Consider the following 14367-nt stretch of genomic DNA (forward strand, 5'->3'; position numbering starts at 1 on the left):
GCATTAGAACCTTTAATCTCTAATGATGACCTGCATGAGAATTCTCAGTCTTTCATAATGACATCTTTAAGAAGTCTCAATCTCTCATGATGACCTGCTTTAGACGTTTCAATCGTTTATGATGACCTGTGTGCGGAGTCTCAATCTCTCATGAGAATCTGCATTAGAATTCTCAATCGTTCATGAGAATCTGCATTAGAACTCCCAATCTCTCATAATGACGACTGTGAAAACTCTCACTCTCTCATAATGACCTGTGTGAGAACTCTCAATCTCTCATGTTCACATGTATGCACATAATAAATTCTTAGGCCTTTCCAAAGTAATTTAAAAAATTGTACTTAATTTAGCATGAAAAATTCTTGGGATGCTGATTGTCATCAGTCGGCTTCAAAACTGCTGGGGAGATATCATCAAATTTGTCTTAAGCAGTCCTTGGGATCTTATGAAATTAAGTGTAGTAATTATGATGTTTTAATAAACCTACAACCAACTCCCCCTTTGGTTATACTTTTACAAATAATTATAATAACTAGCAGGACCTGTGAAAATTCCACAGGGGACTCATTTATATGTAATATATTGATGTTGGCATTCTGTAGATGTTCAGTGTAAATAGAGATGCTCTGATATTATTGTAGCTTTTTTTGTTAAAACTGCAAAAGTATTTACCTAAGCTAGCACGAACACCCGGTAAAGCCCGGTCGTAAAGTACACTTAACTATGATATTTGAATTCTCGCAGATTTTGTATATTACAGAGTTAATGTTCTATCGATTTTTATAAATTATAAAGTTAATGTTCTATCGATTTTTATATATTATAAAGTTAATGTTCTATCGATTTTTATATATTATAAAGTTTATGTTCTATCGATTTTTATATATTATAAAGTTAATGTTCTATCGATTTTTATATATTATAAAGTTAATGTTCTATCGATTTTTATATATTATAAAGTTAATGTTCTATCGATTTTTATATATTATAAAGTTAATTTTCTATCGATTTTTATATATTATAAAGTTGCGATTTCAAAAATAACAAAATACTTCCATATGACTTTGGCACATTAGCTTGAATCGAAACCGAAATAAAAACATATATATATATATATATATATATATATATATATATATATATATATTGAGTTCCTTCAGCCATAATCGAAACCAAAACCAAAACTTATGAAGAATTCTTGATAAAATTATTTATAAAAAAAATAGATAATTTAAGTGCCATCCACTACAGTCGAAACCGAAACAAAAACTTATGAAGAACTCTTGATAAAATTATTTATTAAAAGAAATGGAAATACATAACAATTAAACGACCCGGATGTAAGCGTGACACACAAAAGAACACACACGCTATCGTATTAACATACAGATAATAATCAAATGCAGCAAACTGATGATGACTGTACAAGGTGTCTCAGAAGTCTTGGACAAATTTTAAGTAGATTCATCATAAGTACAACATTGATCAACAATGATCACATATGATATTGGAAAACGAGGCTACATCAAAGGAATATCACTCTCATATTCTTGTCCAGAGTTGCCAGATTAGCCTTTCTTAAGTCAAATTTCACAAATTTGGCCTCTTTTAAAGCAGTTTGGCTTTAAAACATTGTATTTGACCGTTTATCAAAGTTTAACATATGGACTGTTGCGAACCAGGATATAAAATACCCTAACTCGCTACAAAAAAAAATAATGAAACGAATTGAATGAAGGAAACAAAGAACTCAAATGCTGGAATAAAATAAACATGTCGTTTATTTTCTGTTGAGAAATGAAAGTCTTGGGTGTACACGTGTTCATTCAGCCGTTGACGACTACGCGCGTGGAAGGAAAGGGGGAATGCAATAGAGAAACGCGAAGTGGCAAGCCGGCCTATAGAAAGAGAGGGTTAAGCTCAGTAGAGCGTCGTGCAGATGTCTGTTTTGATGGACCAAAGGCGAAGGGGAGATAGAGTGACGTTAGAATGTGTGGTCGGTTAGTCGACTAAGCAGCTCGAACGCTGGTCCGGACGAAAAAGGGAAGTTGACAGGTTTTGTTGACTTTTATACTGGAGTTAGTGTTCTGGGTGCGCATGTCTGGTTTTCACTTTAAAGGAAGTGACGTCACAGCTCGGGTGTGTGTGTGTGCATGAATGTGAGTGTGTGTATGAGGCTGTGTATATGCGTGCGTGTGTGTGTGTGTGTGCGTAGGTGCGTGCGTGCGTACATGTGGGTGTGTATATGTGAGGGAAAAAATGTTCGAACAGGACTGACTATGGAACGAACAAGCAGAATATTATATTGATGAATAAACTTCAATCTAACCTTGACTTGTATATGTTAACCGAAAGCGACATGATTTTAAGCCTAAATTTATCAACTTCAACTTTAATATCAATGATTATATATTTATATATTTATATATCTCTTTAATGCTTTTTGAGATATTTAATGTCCAAATGTGTCCACGACTTGTGAAACACCCTGTATATCATTGAAAATCTTACTTATCTAAGCATGTATTATTATAAATACAAGTAAATATATTTTTGCTACCTAAGGAGGATGATATTAGGGCAGACGAACATATACTACACTGCTCTTCTCCCCCCCCCCCCCGCCCATAGAGGATGTTTTTATGACAACCGAACAGATACTACCTTAAAAAATGAATAAAAAGAAAGCGTGGTATCATGACGAACTCGCATAAACTACATTGTCTTTCTTCAGAAGAGGATGTAATGCTCGGGAGTATGATTTCATGACAACAAAACAGATCTACACTGCCCTTGCATTGAGCACTGAAAGATACTACAGTAGTCGAAAAAAGTATAGCAAACATGACATGATTTTAAGCCTAAATTTATCAAGTTCCATTTAAATACTAATGATTATATATATATATATATATATATATATATATATATATATATATATATATATATATATATATATCGACATGCTTTTTATTTCCTTAATAGTTAATACATATACATATTTAATGTCCAAATGTGTTCATGACTTGTGGAACACTCTGTATAATACAATCATAGTAATAATATGATGGAGACGATTAAATAACAATTTGGGTTTTTATTACTGTACACATAGATTCGAAAAAGTTGTCAAAAAAAAACAAGTATATAACAAATAAATGTTATCAAAGACAAGATAAGTTACTTTTATACCTAACTGGATAATTTTCTAGTGTTTTTATTTAATGTAACATGTTTATTCAGCTAAAAAAACATACAGTGTTTACCGATGTATTGGAAAATTTAAAATGGCGCCTAACTCTCTCTTTGACACGGTAAGTTTGGGATAAGGAGTTAAAAATACAAAAATATGCAAAATACTTTCAAAAGCCCACCGAATATATGTCAGCCTATGTCACGGTAACATATATTGAGCGAGTTTCTAACGGTATTTTATCTAGTTTTTTATTTATAACTCCTTTTCCCAAACTTACCGTGTCAAAAAGAGAGTCGGGCGCCATTTTGAATTTTCCAATACATCGGTAAACACTGTATGTTTTTCGAGCTGATTAAACATGTTACATTAAATAAAAACACTAAAAATATATCTAGTTAGGTAGAAAAGTAACTTATCTTGCCTTTGATAACATTAATTTGTTATATATTTGTTTTTTGACAACTTTTTCGAATCTATGTGTACAGTAAAACAAACCCGACAATTTTATCTTCTTCCCTCAGTCATTCTTCATATTTTTTTTGCTTTTACTCACGTTCATCCCTAATAAGGCATATCGCCACTTGGACGTAAGGAGCTACTATTAGGGACCTTGCCTAGGAAAGATTAACAAGATGTTGGTTTACATTACATTTAAACTTCTGCATATCAGTACGGTCAGGGAACCAGGTAACAGGAAAGGAATTCCAAAGTCTAGCCGTTTGAAGGAAGAAACTGTTAGAGTAGAAATCTTTCTAGCATTTAGAGACATCAAGAGTAAATGGGTGAGGTTTTGTAGCTAAGCGGGGTTTTCAGGGATATGTATGTCGAGGGGGCACAAGTGCAACGAGTTCATCAGAGCACATTCAATTAGAATATTTGTAAAAGCAGGCGCAGAGATGCAACATTGCGGCAATCAAACAGGGGTTGGAGCTTAGCTGATAAAGTAGAACCTATTAGATTGAAACCCTTTTTTTTTTTTTTTTAACCCTATCCATTTTTTCAGTGAAGAGATATACTTAAATATTTGAAGAAATGTAAGGGGTATACTCACTTTTGTGATACACTGTGTGTGTGTGTATCTATCTATCTATTCCTATAAATTCGTTTTTCTTTTGGGTGTATTGATATTCATATTAAAAAACCCCTTTTCTACTTATTTAAAAAGAAAATACAATTTTCTTATATATGGGTTGTGGAATTGCATCCATCTGCAAAAGATCTAGCTAATTTGCATATTCTTTTAAACATTCATTTTAATTAATTTCCTATTATTTTTTTTCGGTTTTCTTATGGGGTGATCATCTTTATTTAACTATTACGTGTAATTATATTCATGCAGATATTCTACATGATTTATACTTGCGTAATATTTGCGTAAAACGTTTACAGTAAACACAAAATTGTTTCCATATATATTTATATATACGTATATATTTTTGTTGCACAGATTTTGCCTACCAAACTCCTCCTAGAGTTTTTGGTCTACGGACATAAAATTTCATATATAAGATGTTTGAATCCATGTAAAACTTTATATTTGGGTTTTAGCCCGGAAAAATCCGTGCAAAAGTGTGAAAATTAAAAAAAAATGAAATTTGCCAGGTGAAGGTCGAATGCCGCCATTACGAATGCATAATGTAGTTAATATTGGTTCATGTTTTAATTTTTAGCCTTGCAGTAAACATGTTTTCATAGCCCAGTCATTTATGGTAGAGGCAAAATAAATCGTGAGCTGAACATGTTGGTTTCGATTCTCAATGGTGGCGCATGAATCTTCTTTTTTTTTAATCATTATTATATATTGCATCCAATCTATCTATCTATCTATCTACATCTATAAAAGTGTAAATGTCTGTCTGTCTTTTCTCTATGGTAATTAAGGAAGACTATTATACAGAAATACATTACTTTACATATTCACACTTTTTAATATATACATATGCACATAACCTTATGAACAGTATATAGGGCCCGAGCAAAGCCGGGCGGAACTGCTAGTATATCTATAAAAGTGAACGTGTCTGTCTGTCTGTCTGTGTACATTTCCCTACGCAATAACTCTGTCAATTTTTAGTCTACAGATTCGAAATTTGAAATACCGGGTACTGAGATTTGGGAAAATCGATGTGACGGGCGTCAGCCAGAAATTTGGCTGTTAAGGGGTCAAATTTCAACGATTTGACCTTTAAGAACTCTACCAAACTCCTCCGACAATTTTGGGTCTAGACACTTGAAATTTTAGATATAGGTTCCTCGAACCTGGATCTAATTTAATAAAGTGATTTGAGCCCGAAACTATAAATTTTAAGGGGTCATAATAGGGGTCAAATTAAAAAAAATTTACTCTTTTTTTTTTTTTTTTGCTCAGCATACACCTCCAAACACCCGGGCAACGCCGGGCTGAAATGCTAGTATATATATATATATATATATATATATATGGGTGTGACTTCGACACTAAGGAATTAGGGTGGAGAGTTGTATGTTTTGGTTTCAATTCTAGCTGATGCCGCCTAAGTCATATATATTTTTAGTTTTGATCTCACTACTATATATTAGGTTCAATATAATAATTGATAGAGAATTGTCTCTTTAATAATAAATATGTAATCTGCATGAATTAAAATATCATATGTAAGTATATCTTACGACTATGCAATGCCAGGTTGCCTGCTGGTATATATATATATAGTCATCCACAGACTGTTTCACAGTTCTTCACTGCGGCTAGACTAGCAACTACCTCAAACCAAGACTGGAATTCGACTCCCTAGGCGACAGTCGGAGTTTCTAACCATTACGCTATTTAGCCAATCTTTCACGAAAAACACCCGTCTAGCCGAATCCACTGTGAAAAATTTCCCCCACTCTTTATCTGTGCCTAAATCAAAACGTGGATTCCATAAACAAAGCTTCTTTCTTAGAACTGCACGCCTGTGGAACTCTGTTCCGTCTGCCTGCTTCCCACCTGACTACAACTTGGATGTGTTCAAGTCCAACGTTAACAAATTCCTAATGAACCGCCCCCTTAAGTAAACACTTCATCAAATCTCCACACTAACGTAATGTACTTGCAATAACCCTTATCCCTGAGTGGCTTCCGGGCCTTGATAAGTGGTGACCACTGTGTAAAAAAAAAAAAAAAAAGCTGCTGCTAAGGTGGGTTTGTGAAATTACAATGATTAAACATTGTTCAAACCCCTAAGCTCTATTTATTTATATATTTGAAAAATTAAAAAAACTGTTTGAATATTACATCTTATCATTTACTTAGTAATGACTATTTGATGTTTATATTTCAGATAATCCCAGGGACTTTACAGACTATTTGTTATTGGCCAAATACAAGGCTCAAGAAGAAGGCAATACTGAACTTTTAAATGAGTTGACCGATGTTCATTTGCGGCAGACCATGTTGAATGTGATTACTGGTTCGTTGGTTTTTGGATTTCTTTAGATTCTCCTGAATTTCTTAAATCAAGAATTTTATTATAATTATCCATTGATCTGATAATGATGAGAATTGGTATTATTCATATATGATAAGAATTGGTATTATTCATATATGATAAGAGTTGGTATTATTTATATATGATCATCATTTTTTTTTTTCTTGCTATCATAATAATATCTACTAGCAAGACCTGTAGAAATTCCACAGGGGACTCATTCATATGTAGTATATTGATGTTGGTATTCTGTAGATGTTCAGCGTAAATGGAGATGCCCTGATATTATTGTAGCTCTTTTGTTAAAACTACAAAAGTATTTATCTAAGCAAGCAGGAACGCCCAACGTAGCCCAGTTGTAAAGAACGTTTGAATATGATATTTTCATGTTTTAATTCTTGCCGATTTCGTATATATTATTAAAGAGTTAATGTTCTATAAAGTTGCGATTTAAAAAATAAAAAAATATATCCATATGACTTGGCCGCATCAGCTTGAATCGAAACCAAAACTTATGAATATATATATATATATATATATATATATATATATATATATATATATATATATATATATATATAGCTTGAGTGCCATCAGCTATAATCGAAACCGAAACCAAAACTTATGAAGAATTCTTAGTAAAATTATTTATAAAAAAAAATGAATTGAATGCCATCAGCTATAATCGAAACCGAAAACAAAACTTATGAAGAGTTCTTGGTAAAATTATTTATTACAAGAAATGGAAGTCCATAACAGTTAAATGACAGTCACTCGGATGTAAGTGTGACACACAAAATAAATAACACACACACTATCCTATTAATATATAGATATGTATTATCTATCGTCTAGAGAAGTAAAAGAACATCCCAGAACAGGTAAAATTAATTTGCTTGTCCAGAACCGTTTTGACACCACTTTTATGTCTCTTATAATTACAAAGATTAAAATCAATTATCTAAACCATATGTTTAGAATACTTATTCTAAATTTGATGAAAATCCGTTATGTAATTTTGATTGATTGAAGGCTTAAGCGTAAGAGGTCTTAAGAAGAAACAGAAATTTAGGAAATCTTACTTAATTGGTTGGTTGGTTGTTTTTGTTTTACGGCATATCAACCCTTTTCAGGTTATTTAATGCCGAATCCAGTGATTTTGAAGAACAATTTTTGAATAGAATATATTTGTTTTTTTTTCAAGTCAGTTTCTATTTAATCCATAGTTGGGACCCTAACAGGTACTACCACTCTCAGAGTGGACCTGGAAGCAATGGCTATTAAAGGGTGGCTCCACGCTCCCCAAAGCTTGCAAACTGAGGCCTTACCATCGGATATAGTTTAAGGTCATATCCAGGACCTGCTTAATTGGTGTCTAATGACTATTCAATGAAAACCTGATATATTTGAATTTCCAATAGAATAGTTGTGCTAATATTATGCATCTAAAAACCCTTATAACGCTACAAAGAAACTGAAATTTGTGGAATATTTATTAATTGATGCCTAATATCTATCGAAAAAATTTCCCCCAAAATTGGAAGTATCTTAATTTTTCAAAAAGAGTTTCCACCTCCATTTCTTCCCTTTCTTTGCAGAAACTAAATTAAACTAAAATGTGTAACCTATATTGTGGATATCTTAGGCCCAACAGCTGTATTTCGAAATTCGTAATGATTGGTTAATTAGTTTAAGAGCAAATCATGTATATTCATTCTTTTTGCGGACTGCTATCACCATCTTTATAGTTATTGTTTCACAACGTTTCAGCCAACTCATCCTCTGACCTTCTTCAGGTGATTAATCACGGCGGGACATAAATACTGAGTCTTGTAACTTACCCCCAGTAATTATTGCCATCCATAGTTATAGGGGCCCATGGTGCAGTAGATAGAGATATTCAGTCTCTATGGTTCCAGGTTAGCATTATCTCGAGATAGCGGTTTCAATCCTACCTAAAGCAGGCCAGAGTATTAGTTGGCCAAACCGTGGTGAGATAACAACTATGGAAGACAGTAATTACTGAGGATAAGTTATAAGACACAGCATTCCCTATCCCATCGTGTTAATTACCTGAAGAAGGCCTGAGGATGATTTGGGCGAAATGTGGTAAAACAACAACTGTGAAAATGAAGATAACAGTCTGCAAAGAGAATGGATGCACAAATTATAAACCCTCATCTCACAGGATTCAAAAAAAAAAAAAAAAAAAATCCTGTATATACGAATATATAAACATATACACATATCTAATTTTATAAAGGTCGAGATTTATATCTTATGAACTGATTATAAAATACAAGATGCCCAAAAAAGAATACCACCTCGAGAATCATTAATTAAATTGATAATAATTCTTTCTGCAATCCAACCATATTTGATGCTAGCAAAACTCATGGGAATTTCAAGGAATGAGAAATATATTTAATCAACAAATATGTTTTCATAAAGCTGACATTTTTCTGGATAACGCAAAAAAAAAAAAGAAGCTTTTTTTGAATAGAAACATTAATAGCATGCAGCAAATATTATTTTATCAACAACTCCATGGAAATAGTGTCCATTGTATTTTAAATATAGAACTGACCCAAATGAGATAATTTAATAAGTACTAATAAATACCCAGACAGTAATATTGTGCTACATAGTTCAATACAAATAATAGAATCACATTGTAAGAGACAATCTTTAATTTACTCCTTCAGTCCAGCAGACAATGTTTCACTAACTGCATGCCGAAATTACTACAAGTTCCTTTCCCACACAAGTACAACAATGATCATATATTATTATAATGATATTCGAAAACGAGGCTACATCAAAGGAATATCACTCTCATATTCTTGTCCAGAGTTGCCAGATTAGCCTTTCTTAATTCAAATTTCACAAATTTGGCCTCTTTTTTTTTAGCAGTTTGGCCTTAAAACATTGTATTTGACCTTTTTCAAAGTGTAACATGTGGACTATGGAACGAACAAGCAGAATATTATATTGATGAATAAACTTCAATCTAAGCTTGACTTGTCAACCAGTTTTAGTCTTAAATGTCTTACAGTTTATGTTTTATTCACGTTAAATTATATGTGGGGGGACACTTTAGCAATCATTTCATCAGTAGGAGGTGCAATCCAGAATGAGCTTCACATTTGCACGACATTAAGATTTTTTATATATGGGATTCCTCAAATATAATGGTTATCAAATATAATCGTCAGTTTATTCCTGAACTATCGCACTCATAACCCAAATCGGGGCAGCACCAAGAGAAGAATGTGTTGGAGATATTGACAATTTTGCACGTTGCATTCAAGTGTGGTTATCATTAAATGAAAACAAAACAAAGTTTGCTGAACATTTATGACTGAAAATTGGTGGACAAGCGAGATATAGATTGAAATTTATTTGCGCCAAACAGGGTTGCATTGTGGAAAATATTTTTAATTTGATCAACCATTCTTTTTGTGTATTAGGAGAATTGTCTAGGGGTTTCCATGTATGCTTATGGTTTGTGAATTTTATTAACGATTCCATGTGTAGTAATCTAGTAGTATGCCAGGGCAACGCCGCGTAATCTGGTCGATTATTATTATTACTATTAGAAAAAATAGAACAATTGGATTTTGGAAAATGTGGATTCACAGCTTGTTTAATCAGGAATAAAATAAACAAAGTTAATTAAGGAATTTTCAGAGTAGCTGTAGAATTTGGTCAGAAATAAATAGATTTTAGCTGTTTGTGTTCTTGGATAAATTGTTGGGAGTTTCGTTGATGTGATAGTGAGTCAGCAGAGATCAAGCTGATGAGTTGGTGAGAGATGCGTTAGCAAGTAAACGTGTGGACGACCCTGTTGAAAGCAGAAACTGGAAGAACCAGTAAAAATGTAGAAAGAAACTCAGCATGCCAAACTTTGACAAGGGAATCTATATGAAAAATAAAATCTGTGTAAAATATAACTCGTTGTTATAACGTTTTTTTGGGGAGTTTGGACAAATAAGAAGGTATGTGTGCCTTTTGGTCTGAGGCAAGCAGACATATTGTCATCCGTTTGATTGCAAGAAAAGTTGTCTATAAAAGCTTATGTGTCACATTTGTTAACTATGTGTATTTGTGAAGAAGCGGTCACAACCACTCGCACTCACAATGAACAGTTTAGATACATGCAGGACACAATGAATATTTCTATACTCTGTATACACGCCTTCATTAGATATCAAAGACACTGTTATGTACACTCACTCTGCGACATAACACATGGATGACATTTGGAGGGGTGGGAATAATTTTGAATTAAAATTCTGTCTACTCAGTCTTAATGAGTAAAACTAACACTTAACCATATATTCAAACTTTCGATAGTGTTTGAATGGTATATTCTTTTCATTTTTCGTTTTCTTGTTTCATGCTTAAGGTTAGAGATTTCATAAATGACTTCCAACTTTTCCTGTGTGTTGCCATTTTGCTTGTGTTACCCACCAGAACCACTTAGTCAACGCGGCCTACCACATGACTCTGGGAGCCAATTTTACAAACTCAGAAATGACAACAGAGTTTCTTTCCCAGAACTTCCTACATGCGGAATACATTTTTACAAGATTGCTTCCTCGCTGGCTACATTTTTTAATCTAATAAATCTAATGATCACTTGTCATAAACCGACCTCAAAATGCATCAAATTTTATTCATCCCAATTTCTTATTTTCAGTCCTTTCATAATATCATAATTGTGTCAAATATATATTATAGACGCCTCCAACTCCCGGAAAGCATAAGAAAAAGGAAAATTTGCCGAAACCAAAACTAAAGCCATAATAATGGTTAGAAATGATTCACCAAGGCATACAAACGCAGTGGTGTGAAATTACCCGGAAGTAGGATGGGTAAGACAAAAGATCCGGACATAGGATTTCCGATCCTGAAGTCAATGTAGTTAGAGTTAGTTTTAAGACAATTTTCAATTGATGACAGTTTGCGATTTGGTGCTGATCGGACACACCTTTAGCAAATGTGAAGATGGACTGATTAACTGACCAACAAAGCTCTTGACAGACAGCTATCAACAGACAACGTTTGGAGGACCTTTATCACACACACTAAGGGCACAACTGATTTATGTACAATGATTCGGAATTTGTATTTTCTCTTGACACGGGCAGAATGGAAGATGAAGAAGAAAAAAGGTCACGGGAGTGTTGGGGTCGGCGATTTTAGAGGGACGGTATGGTTCTACAATTGAACTATCAATTTATTTCATTATACTTCATCCTTTAGAAAACAAAAAAAAAAAACTATAAAATGCAAAACAATATTTTGGGAGATACTCATTTGTATTTTATAAATTTTGTTGCAAAATAAACACATTGTGTTTTGTATTATTATTTTTATTTATTGGAATCCTTTGAGATGAGTAATTTGTATATTTATTTGTTTATCTATTTATTTATTTGTGGGCTGTTATCCTCATCTTCATAATTGTTGTCGTTTCACCACGTTTCGGCCAACTATTTCTCTGGCCTTCTTCAGGTGGTTAAGAGAGAAATAGTTGGCCGAAACGTGGTGAAACACCTCAACAACAACCATGAAGATGTAGGATAACAGTCCGAAAATTAATAAACGTTGTATTTACGTTAGGGTTTGTGTTCCGTGATAGAAGCGCTGGTCGAGTTTGAATAAAATAAAATACTTATTAGATACGTTTGAAGTGAAAACAACGCATTATTACAAAGTAAACAGATATTTATTTTGTTTGAAATTTATATTGAAATTTATAAATATATCTTCGAAATATACTTATAAATTTCAATATAAATTTCAAACAAAATATATATCTGTTTACTTTGTAATAATGCGTTGTTTTCACTTCAAACGTATCTAATAAGTATTTTATTTTATTCAAACATTGTATTTGTTTAGTATTTTTTGGTGCATTTTTAATGTTTAAGTCTTGATATAATTTTTATAAACCATTTTTGTTTGTAGCTGGAACTTTCACGAGTAGCATGACAATTGCCTGGTTAATTTTAATGATGATTCGAAACCCACACGTTCAGATTAAAATGCAAAAAGAGATTGATTCTGTCCTTGGTATGTTTTTTGTTTTTTGTTGTTTGTTTGTTTGTTTTTTGTGTTTTTTTTTTGGTGTTTTTTTTACTCCAAACAAGACGTATTGCCCCCGAAATGTAAGAGCTACTATGATAGAAACCAGATTGATAGGTGGCAAAGTGAGTAAGAAGTTAGGCAGCAGAATGTGTGTTCACATATTTTAAAAATCTCGGTGTTGGTACAGTTGAGGAAATAGTCCAATAAAAAGAAACTATTAGAGTAGGGAGCTTTTGCTGCTAGTCCTGAGGGTTGGGGGGTATTTTCATGAGGGGATACAAGTTTAGTATATTTATCAGGCAACATTCCGTGGAAGTACTTGTACAACAAGCATAACGATGCAATTATGCAGTGATGGGACAGGAGTTAGAGCTTGACAGACAGAACGGAACCTATTTGGTGAGAAATTATATTTTTGCACCTTGCTTAGAAGCAGAGACTCATTTATCAACCCTATTAGGTTGTTCACATTACATTGAAATTTCTACATGATAATGCAGTCGGGGAAACAGGGAACAGGGAGGGAATTTCAAGCGCTAGTGGTCCCAGAATATAGCAATTAGAATAAAAAAAAAAAAAGGTCTACAGTGGAGGACGAGATTTTGCCGCTAGTCAGGTTGATTATGGGGATGTTAACGTTGAGGGGGTATAACTGCAGTACGTTTGTCAAAGCACGTTCTGTGGAAGTACTCATAAAACAAGCACTAGGATTCAGCATGGGAGAAAAACTGGAGCTTGGTAGACAGTGCAGAACTTATTAGGTTCACTTGCCCATGCTCCATGCACAGGCGAATGGTGCCTTTGTGGAGATATAGAATGCTGGCAGGTGCTAGAAGTTTTCTAACATGGTAGAAAAAAAACCCTCTTTGCAGCAAACTTAACCTCTTCTATCTACTCATTCATCTTATTCGCCATGGCAACTATTAGTATTGTGGGGTAAGTTGAGCTACTCATTTCAGGAAAAAAATAGACATATACATAGGCAATAAATACACTTACATGTAAACTTCATGGCAATCATGGCTCCAGAACCATGATGTATACTTCTGTAACATACTTTTGTTAATAGATTTCTTTTTTTTAACTATACCACTGTGCCTTTGTCTTGATTATTACTGGCCCACAATTAGAATTAAGTTATTAAAGTTAAAGCGTGTAATGTAATGAAGACGTAAGCAGAAAGACCTTTTTCCAAGGTTTTATTCAACTGCATTTTACAACGACAAATGCAGCAAGTAGCCAGGAATGCATGTTAATAAAATAAAAAAAAAGTATCTAAATAAGAAAATAAAGAAAAAGCAAATGGCAAGATTACGTGAGAGGAGATATGCAAATAAAGAGAAAGTCATTTTAATAAGAAAGTTATTATAAAAAAATTCTGACACTCTCCCCCACTTGAAACAGTGCCAGTGGAAGAGTGCCTTTCAAAATTGAACAACCGTTCGTGAGGGGTGGCATTATTGGTTGTGCATAGTAAAGAGTGAATAGCATGTAAAACATTCTGTAGAACGTCATGCCAATTATTAGAAAGCTTATAAATCCAGCCGCTGGACTGGTTTAGGAGTCCTGCTAGACTGGCGGAGAGACAGTTCACCACCGGAAGAGTCAGAAGTCTCAGACTTTAAG

General features: G+C 33.4%; 1 protein-coding gene across 2 annotated transcripts in view; it reads left to right on the forward strand.

Moving 5' to 3' along the window:
• LOC145283743 (cytochrome P450 2B1-like) overlaps window positions 1-14367 on the forward strand; it is a 369384-nt gene that overhangs the window by 339837 nt on the left and 15180 nt on the right. Inside the window, exons 9-10 of one of the 2 annotated variants that reach the window (XM_080132805.1) lie at window positions 6499-6627; window positions 12622-12726. In XM_080132805.1, the coding sequence (XP_079988931.1) occupies window positions 6499-6627; window positions 12622-12726 (234 nt within the window). The remainder of the gene's footprint in view (window positions 1-6498; window positions 6628-12621; window positions 12727-14367) is intronic. The other variant, XM_080132807.1, reaches the window with a different exon arrangement.

Source organism: Euprymna scolopes, chromosome 8 (genome assembly GCF_053919585.1).
Source record: "Euprymna scolopes isolate OS-2025 chromosome 8, ASM5391958v1, whole genome shotgun sequence".
Lineage (NCBI taxonomy): Eukaryota > Metazoa > Mollusca > Cephalopoda > Sepiida > Sepiolidae > Euprymna > Euprymna scolopes.